General features: G+C 41.2%; 1 protein-coding gene across 1 annotated transcript; it reads left to right on the forward strand.

The window, feature by feature from the left end:
- On the forward strand, positions 1 to 8,593 carry LOC310770215 (uncharacterized protein). Its single transcript, XM_083630726.1, has 2 exons — positions 1 to 942; positions 4,941 to 8,593. Exon 2 carries the CDS (start codon positions 5,795 to 5,797, stop codon positions 6,881 to 6,883), a length of 1,089 nt encoding a protein of 362 aa, XP_083486852.1. The 5' UTR covers positions 1 to 942; positions 4,941 to 5,794; the 3' UTR covers positions 6,884 to 8,593.
- The last annotated feature ends 1,763 nt before the right edge of the window (positions 8,594 to 10,356 follow it).

A 10,356-nucleotide genomic window follows, 5' to 3' on the forward strand; every position in this document is an offset into this window, starting at 1 on the left:
GTCAGGAACTGTAAATAGTTTTAATGTCTTGTATTAACGAGTGTCAGGAGATGGGAAAAGGGTGGGAAAAGACAGCTATCTGATACCCAGGTACTGCCCCATAACACCCCTTGTGTGATGCATCAGTGATGTAGCAATGATGAAATATTGGAGGTGGGACAGGGAATTTGGGAAACTAATAAAAGTGGGGGGCACCTTCTGTTAAAGGTATGACTCATCTCGCTGCCAGAGGAGAGCGGACCCTGCTATAGCAGTTGCTTTTACAATAAAGGTCAGGACTTCTTCTCTTTACCTAGTGGGCTCACAGAGTCCCCCAAGGACCTGGAGCTGGGGTTTTTAAAAAATATTTTATGCAACAAGCTTTCACAATTACGTAGAGTGGAGGACTTTTCACAATGATCTTATACTGCAGGAAAGCCACTCCTTTTACAGTGGAAGAAGCTATTGATATTCTATCTCATCCTGATTATCAGAAGATTGTAAATGATCCACCATGCAAGCCTAGTGGTGGCGATGTCTTTCTGTATTCATTCAAAGGTTCTCCTGAGAAAAAAAATGATTGGCGCTATGATCAATATTGTTGGATCAACTGTGGTGTCCGACTATGGCCAAAAATTAATCCGAAGCTGAGAAAATTTTTACCATAAAATCAAAACTTGTTCAAGTACAGGCAACTTTATAAGGCACAGTTATACACTGCTAGAGCCTTCTTGTGAAATGGTTCTGATACACTATATTGGAAATGAGAGGGAATTCCATGCACTTCCTCATGGTAACAGAAAGATAAATTTGCTAAGAGCACATGTACGGACAATGCCTTCAGTAATAGGAAAGATTTCAGATACAAGTGCTAAGCCTTCAAAAATCTATAAAGACCTTTGTAATGACCCTGTAACCAGCTTAGCTCATATACCTGTAGCTCAGCCACGAAACCTGCACCAGGTAAGAAACAAACTTAAAAAAAAATTAAATTAATTTTTGCATGTATACTTCTTCTAACAATATATCTTTAACAATTTTTCATATTTCCACCCTCTTTCCCTGGACTTCCCTCATGCGCCTATTTTGTTTTATTTCCATCTTGTTCACCCTGCATGTTGTTTCCCCAAAATTTCCCAGAATGCATATTATCTAACTTTTCGCTGCATACAATTGTGATCGTTTTCTCAAGCCAAGGAGTTCATTTCTTTATGTTGCCTCTTCATATATGTTGAAAATGGTCCCCCTTCTCTTTTAAAGTCTTTGTTGTCCTTTTCATTTAGATTATCTGATAGTTTTTGCAAGTTCTCAATTTTCCATAAGTTTCCCTTGCCATTGTTCTTTTTTTGGAAATTCTTCTGTCCTCCAAGTTTGTGCTAATATAATTATTGCCACTGTTGCTGCATACATAAATAATTTCCGATTTTCTTTTTTTATATCTTTATCTACAATTTATAGGAGTAATTCTTCTGGTTTCTTAGCAAAATTATTTTTAAACATTTTATTCCAAATTCATTATATATCAGACAAGGTTGCTTATTATCGCTATTGACTGAATTAAAAATAACATATTTGATAGTGCATTCATCTTTATTGCTGCTATCCTTCCCATCAAGGAGAGGTTCATTCTCTTCCAAATTTCCAAATCTATCTTCACCTCATTCCAAAGTTTCTCATAGTTGTCTTTATATAAATTTAAATTTTTATTATCAAGCCAAATTCCTAAATATTTTGACTTTTTTTATGAATTTCTACTTCTGTAATCTCCTATGGCTCCTACAGTGATCCAAGTGATGGTCACCTCCAGGCTTGACTACTGTAATTAGCTCTAGGCTACTCCTGAAACTGTCCCACAAACTCCAGCGGGTGCAGAATGCTGCAGCGAGGCTCCTTACGGGGTCCCTGCCATAGCAGCATATTAACCCAGTGCTTTACCAGTTGCACTGGCCCCTGGTGGAGTATAGGGTCAGGTTCAAGGTGCTGGTCTGAACCTTTAAATCCCTTTGTGGCTTAGGGCCCTCCTATCTAGGGGACCGCCTCTCCTGGTCTGCCCCACAGAGGACCTTAAGGTCCATGAATAACCATAGTTTAGAGGTCCCGGGCCTTAAGGAAGTCAGACTATCCTCCACCAGGGCCAGGGCCTTCTCAGTGATGGCTCCGACCTGGTGGAATGCTCTGTCCCATGAGACTAGGGCCCTGCAGGATTTAACCTCTTTCCATCGGGCCTGTAAGACAGAGCTATGCCGCCTGGCCTTTAATCTGAATTCAGCCTGATCTTTTATTTCCCTTCCCTTCTCTTCCTTCCCCCTCCCCTTTTATGAAGATCACCCGCTCTGAGACCCCACAGCTAATTCTCCCCTGGCCTCCTTGCTGGCCCAAGTAGGACCAATTCCGCCAGCTAGCCCTGGGGATTATCTAATTGATTTTTGAATGTCATTGTTATTCATGTTTTTATACTGTATTTTATGCTGCTTTTATAATTAAGTGTTTTAAATTTGTTGTTAGCCGCCCTGAGCCCATTTTTTGAACCGCGAAGGCCGGGGTATAAATAAAAAATTATTATTATTTTCTCCAGTTCCATCGTTTTGGTTAGTATTTTTGTCTTTCCTTTATTTAATTTAAATCCTCCCACTCACCCAAACTTATATTTTTTCAAAAGCTTTAGGGAGACACAGTTTTGTTTCCTCAAGTCATTGGTAATTACCAAGTCAACAGCAAATGCTTTCAACTTAAATTCACCCCCCCCCCCCCGTTCTTATTCCCACAATCTGTTTGTCTGCTCTTATGTTTCTGTTCAAAACCTTCAGGATGTTACGTTAAAAATCTGGGTGCGAGGCTGCTCTGCCACCCAGCTCGTCGGACTAAGTCCGCGGGTCCCTGAGGAGAAAAAATGAGCTCAGCCGGAGACAGGAGCAAGCTGCAGAAGATCCAAGTTTATTGCGCAACAGGTTCAAGGCGAGATTGAACAGCGAGAAAGGGGTGACATAAACTTTTGAAACTTCCCTCCATGTCCCAGAATACAGTGCAAAATACATCCCAGTTACATCATGAATACATTAAAGAGAGGTTGGGTTACACAGATTACATATGGAGGAGGGAGGGGGGAATATGCAGAGCTGGAGATATGCGCAGATAAGCACATCCTGATGAGAAGACAATGGTCCATGTACTGGCATTTCCCGGAAGAAAGGCTTGGCAGAGTGATTTGACAGGATTAGGGTCTTGACACCTTGCTTGAGGGATTATGGAGGACAGGGGAGGTGTGATGGAGTCCTAGAGAAATTGAGCAAATTGGCACGTTGATTTTCTATGAATTTTATAGATTTTAGTCCCTTTTGACAATTGGAAAAAAATTGATATATTGTAGCGAAGAAGAAGGTGAAGAAGACATGCCTCCCCTTCCGTATCAAGGACCAGAATAATAATGGTGATAACGGACATCCTTGTCTCATTCCTTTTTCTAATTGGGAATTCATTCGTTATCACCTGGTTAATAATTAGTTTTGCACTCTGTTCTGTATATACAGCTTGTATCCCTTTTATAAACTTTTCTCCATATTCCATTTCTTCCATCACTTTCCTTATAAAGTACAAAGATACATTATCAAAAAAAAAATCCACATCTATAAACATCATTGCTGCTTTTTTCTCATTTCTTACTTCTAAATACTCTATTACATTTTTTAAATTTCTTATATTATCTTTCATCTGCCTACCTGGAAGGAACCCCGCTTGGTCTGGGTGTATTTAAACATTTAAGACCTTTTTCAATCAATTAGCTAAAATATTAGCAAATACCTTGTAATCATTGTTCAAAAATGAAATAGGTCTATAGTTTTTGACCAAGGTCAAATTTGTATCTTGATTTGGAATCAAGGTAATATAAGCTTGCTTTCATGTTTCTGGAATTTCCCCTTTTGTTACTCTTTCATTCATTATATCTTTCATTGGATTTACAAGATGTTCTTTAATTTCTTTTATTGAACTTTGCTGATAATCCATCTGTTCCTGGTGGTTTGCCCACCTTTATTTCCCTTATTCCTTCAGGGGTTTCTTTGTCTGTTACTTGTGTATTTAAGAATACTATCTCTTCTTGTTTTATCTTTGGCACATTACTCTTTTTATATATTCCTGTATGTTGATTGCCTTTCCATTTCCTCTTTTGTATAAATTTTGAAAATGATTTTAAAAGGCTTCCCTTATTTCTTTTGTTTTATCTAGAAATTTACCATTGGAAATAATTTTACCTATATATATAATTCATCTGTTGATTTCTCCTTAATTGCCATGCTAACATCTTTCCGGGATTGTTTGCATGCTCAAATTATTTCGGCTTCATTTTTTTAACTTCCCATGCTATTTTACATTGATTATCATTGAATGCTGTGATTGTAATAATTTAATTGCCTGTTTTATCGATTGTTTATTTGGGTTTTTTCCAAATTCATTTTCTTTCTTTGATATGGCATCCAAAATTTCTTTTTTTCTTGTTTCCCTGGCTCTTCCCCCCCCCCCCCAGCATTTTGTTGTATGAAATGACCTCTTATGACTACAGTGGTACCTCGGGTAACATACGCTTCAGGTTACATACGCTTCAGGTTACAGACTCCAATAACCCAGAAATATTACCTTGGGTTAAGAACTTTGCTTCAGGATGAGAACAGAAATCGCGTGACGGCAGCGGGAGGCCCCATTAGCTAAAGTGGTGCTTCAGGTTAAGAACAGTTTCAGGTTAAGAACGGACCTCCAAAACGAATTAAGTATGTAACCAGAGGTAGCACTGTACTTTACAAACATTCCATACAATTTTGTTTCTGAGCATATTTCATTTCCTTAGGTACAAAACAAACTTAAGCTTGAAAGACAACGTTCACAAATCAGTCATGATGATTTGTACAGTGTTTTTGAATTAACAGAACTCCTTGAAGGCTTCATCCATGATATCTCTCTGTGTCCTACAGTGATTGTTGTTATGGGCCTACAGGATATTTCATCAGAAATTGGGAAAATGATATCACTGAAAACAGTTTTACCAATGCTTTTTTCATATGACACAACTTTTCAACTTGGAGACTTCTTCCTATCTACTTTATTATTCCAAAATGTGCTTTTCGCTGAATCACCACTGATTCCTGTAATGTTCATGATACATGACAGCAGGCGAGAGGACAATCACAGGAGATTTTTGGAAACCCTTTCAAAACAGTGTCCATTGTTCAATTCAGAAAAAGTTGTCATAGTGTCTGACAGAGAAAAAGGAATTGAAAAGGCTTTGGATCATGTTTTGCTCAAGAGCCACAGAGTGGTATGCTGGAATCACATCCGCAGAGACATCATGTTTTGGTTGAAAAAACATGGGGCCAGTTCAGAGGATACCAAGGTATACCTTGCTGACTTTTTTGATCTTCTGAGGTCAAATTCAGAGCAAGAGTACACATTCAAATTTGATAAACTCAGTAAACGTTGGAGCAAAGCATTCTTGGACTACTTTAAGGAAGACCTGCACCAAGCAATAATAAATCATGCTGGGGCCTGGATTCTAAAGAGACTGAACATATATAAAGAAAAAAGTGGAATCACCACAAATGTCTCTGAGAGTTTTCATGCAGCTCTAAAAAGACTTTCACAATGGAAAGAAATGACAATGGAAGCAATGGTGTTATCCTTATATGCAATGCAAAATTTTTAATGGAGAGAAACTTTGCGTGGACTATGTAACACTGGAAACTTTCATTTGCGGCCTCAGTTCATCAGACACTCAAAATCACCAGAGCATATAGTCTTTCCTCATATAGCTTGTGATCCATCACAAATCATGGATCTTGTACAAAAGGGAGAACTTCCACGGCCTAAGAAAGATGAAAGCTATGAGAAGGCACCATCAGTTTGTCAAATGGTACTAGCGGACCTTACGGTACTGAACAATTTAATAGCTGTTTGTCCACAGCTTGGTGTCTTTGTGGTAAGGGGAAGTAAGGAAAAGCATTATGTTGTCCGCCTTTTCCCCAAAGAGAGCTGCTCTTGCCCATCATCCAGGACTTGCTACCATATTATAGCTGCCAAAAAATCTATCGGCATGCCACCAGAACCAGGGAAGTCTCACTGTTTGCAGCTCACACAGTTGAAGCGAAATAAAAGGCAGAAGAGTAGATCAAGAAGAAAGTTCTCCAGACTGAAGGAAAAGATAACTGTAGTTCCAGCATCTGATTCAGTGCAGGCTGCTGAGGAGTTGGACTCCTTAAAAACAGATCTCCAACTGACAATGAGAGACCTGGAAAGCACTCAGCCTCAGATGACCTCCACTCCAAAAAGTGGGAAAGAGGATTTCACAGTGACCAATTATTTTGATAGCAGCCCCATATTCCCATCTCAAAGTGAGAAGTGTTTGGACAAATCAATGATTTCTACATCAGTTCCCCCATGGCACAACTGTACCTTCAACACACTCAGTCTACAAACCGATGAACTTGTGGGCTCAGTTGCCAACATCTGTGTGTATGGTTATGACATAGACACACTGAAAGGATCGAACTGGATAAATGACCGCATAATAGATGCATTTCTTGCCTCCAGGGTGATCATGACCAAAGAGCTAGGTCATGATGGAACAATTTTCCCATTTAGTTGCCTCTTCGTTCAGACCCTCATGTGTCAAAAATTGTCAGTGAAAGGCCAGAAGTCCTGTTTGAAATCTGGAGTACTAAAGAAAGATGTTTGGATTATTCCAGTAAATGACAGTGGAGTCCACTGGATACTGATAGTAATCATTTTTAAAAGGAAGACCATGCTCTACTTAGATTCCAACCATGGATTAAACCACTCTGTGATTGATGCAATAAAATCCTTCATAGCATGTCTGTATGAGATGGATTCAGACTGTCCCTATAGTTTTGCGGACTGGTAATTTTTTGCACCAACTGATATACCCAGGCAAGGTAATTCCAATGACTGTGGTCCTTTCACATGCACCATTGCACATCTGATTGCTTCTGCTGCCCAATTACAGTACACACAAAAGGATATGACCGCCATTAGACCCTGGATTGCAAAAGAAATAATACATTACATTGGGAAAACCTATCTTGAAGGACAAGAAAAATATATTCCAGTTGAAATTGCCGCTCCTCCTCCCACAAAGAGACAAAGCTTGAAAGAGAGTGACATTACTGTGTCTAGATCATGCCCAGAGGGATGGAAGGATACACTAACCTATTGCTCAGATCTTTTGCCTACCTTGTTTGAAGGCAGCTGGTCAATATGTTTTTTGAAGGAAGGGTGCAGGAGGCCCAGTGGTGAGTGTGACCAATCTATGGTTTACTGTGAAGGAAACTGCAAGGACTGGTACCACTGCTTTTGCATAGGCATTGATTCAAAAGATCTTCCAGAGGTTTTTGTGTGTCCAGATTGTCAATCCACTGTGGCCAAATAGATTTTTAAACTGCGAACTGTCATATTCCACAGGTTGGTATAATACAGTAAAATCTAAACAGATAGTTTTCATCATCATGGCAGGGATGGTCCTTTTCCATTGAATTCTTATTCATGGAGTTGGTTTTTATATCCTGCTTTTCTCTACCTTTAAGGAGTCTCAAAGCGGCTAAAAATCACCTTTCCCTTCCACCCCCACAACAAAAACCTTCTGAGGTCGGTCAGGCTGAGAGAGTTCAGAAAGAAGTGTGACTGGCCCAAGGTCACCCAGCAGCTGCAGGTGGAGGAGCGGGGAAGCGAACTGTCTCTCCAGATCATTAGTCCACCACTCTTAACCACTACACCATGCTAGCTCAAAGACAAATAGATGCCAGCTACTGTATACATAACCTTAAGCTTAAAGAATAGCAACAATATCTATATAATCAGGCATAGGCAAACTTGGCCCTCCAGATGTTTTGGGAGTACAACTCCCAGGATCCTTAGCTAACAGGACCTGTGGTCAGGGGTGATGGCAATTGTGGTCCCTAAACATCTGGAGGACCGAGTTTGCCTATGCCTGATCTAATTGAACAGTGCAGTGTACTAGCTAGTGTCATAGAAACATAAATTCATAGAATCATAGAGCTGTAAGAGACCACAAGGGCCATCTTGTCCAACCCCTGCCATGCTGGAACACACAAGCAAAGGACTCCTGACGGATGGCCAGCCCCACTCACCTCACAGAGTGTTTGTTGTGGGGGAGGAAGGGAAAGGAGATTGTTAGCCACTTTGAGACTCCTAAAGGGGAGTGAAAGGCGGGATATCAAGTCCAAACTCTTATTCCAAACTCTTTATAATAGTGACATTTCCCATAAATATGCTGGGACAAAACCAAGTAATGTTATAGATTTAAATGAGATTCATGGAAGGGCCAAGTTTATTCTGCACTTTAAAGGAATGGGGTATGGAAGTGCCCAACTGATTTTTTATCAGGGAGAGAACCTGGGGGGAAGTATCTTCAGTACCTGTAGCAAACAGCAGGCACAAAACCATTTTGTTTGGAATGCAGAGCCAGTTCTTCTCATAAGCAAGCAAGGGGAGCCCCTGAGGTGCTGGATGCACCACTGGAACTGGCGGCATGGTGTAAGAAACAAGTAGAGGTCAGGAGAAGGATGTATTTCTTCTGGAGTCCCCACTGGGGAGAAAGGGGACTATACAGTAGTACCTCGGGTTAAGTACTTAATTCGTTCCAGAGGTCCATTCTTAACCTAAAACTGTTCTTAACCTGAAGCACCACTTTAGGTAATGGGACCTCGAGCTGCCGCCGCACCGCAGGAGCATGATTTCTGTTCTCATCCTGATGCAAAGTTCTTAACCTGAATCACTATTTCTGGGTTAGCGGAGTCTGTAACCTGAAGCGTATGTAACCTGAAGCGTATGTAACCCGAGGTACCACTGTAAATGAAGTGAGGGCCCCACAGACCTACACTGTAGCCAGTTGGGCTAAGGTAAGCCCACTGAGGTGCTGGCACGATTTTACTGGAGTTTTGCTCCCTCCCTGCATGTATAGCTAAGAAAAAACTTTGTCTCACCTCCCCACACATTTTTTGATTGCCAGCACACCAACATCTTCACAGGTAGATGTGTGGGAAGGGGGGCAGATTTGGTTAGCCCTCCCCCAAAGGATCATCTTTTCTTTAGTTACCTCCACTCTGATGCAACAGTGGGTGCCTCATGTCAATGTTTGAGTCCATTTTAGTCACTGAAATGCAGATGGTTTGGGGGAAACACCTGCATCATCTTGTAATCTAAGAATGTTGCAGTTGTCTTTTTCCAGTCCTTAATAACATGCTTTGGGAAAGAGTGCAGTCTAAGTTGTTGCAGGAATTTATGTATAGGTTGGGGGGGGTTGCCCCTCCAGCAGATATCATGCACATGCAGCCCACTACCAAAATCAGAACAATCACTATTTTGACTTTTGTGATTTGTCCCCACAAAACACTTCATCACAGTTTCTTCCTATCTATTCAAAGGGCCTCTGCTGCACAATACCAAATGTAACAATTCACTGATAAATGCATCTATGTACTGGCTCACTGGGAAAACTTCAGAAATTCATATAGACATGTGAGCTCAGCTACTCAGCAGCCCCTCTGCCTGAGGGATAATCCCTGGCATCCTGATACCTGAGTGCCAGACAGGTAGCCATTCCAGAAATAACAAACCCAGATGAAGACAAAAGGGTGTGATCAACTTGGCTGGGAAACAGGAAAATGTAAGTATCTTTTTTGTTACACTTGATAGGTGTTTGGTGGAGGGCAAGGGGAACCATGGAGCAGGGTCCAGGATGCTCAGATTACTGCCACCAGACCTCCCCTTTCATGATGTAACCATGCTGTATTAGTGATGTAGTTTGTGGGGGGTTGTAACATGGGGATTAGCAGCTAATAAAAGTTTGGGGGCTCTTTTGTTTGGGGCTTCCATCTTGTTCCACCTTGTGGCAGGTGGGAGTCCCGTCTTGGTCTTCAATAAATACTGGATGCTGTTTTGCTCTTGTATTCCTGAATGGTGTCTTTTTTTTTTTTTTGGTCCAAGGGAGCCCTCAGATTTCTCCGTTAACAAACTGAAGTATCTGTTGGTCCCACAGTGAAGTATCTGTTGGTCCCACAGTGTATCTATTCCAGTGCAATAATAGCAGCCTGAAGAGTTTGGACTTGATATTCCACCTTTCACTCCCTTATAGGAGTCTCAAAGTGACTAACATTCTCCTTTACCTTCCTCCCCCACAACAAACACTCTGTGAGGTGAGTGAGTCGGAGAGACTTCAAGAGAAGTGTGACTAGCCCAGCAGCTGCATGTGGAGGAGCGGGGAAGCGAACCCAGTTCACCAGATTACGAGTCCACCCACTGGCGGAGGAAGGGGTATGGAGTGAGCCCACCACACCCGACACCACCATTCTGTTGAGG

The sequence above is a fragment of the Podarcis filfolensis genome, assembly GCF_964270895.1.
Source record: "Podarcis filfolensis genome assembly, chromosome: 9".
Lineage (NCBI taxonomy): Eukaryota > Metazoa > Chordata > Lepidosauria > Squamata > Lacertidae > Podarcis > Podarcis filfolensis.

Excerpts from the sequence above, each read along its gene's own strand:
- LOC310770215 (XM_083630726.1), top strand. The coding sequence starts at position 5,795 with ATGGATCTTGTACAAAAGGGAGAACTTCCACGGCCTAAGAAAGATGAA.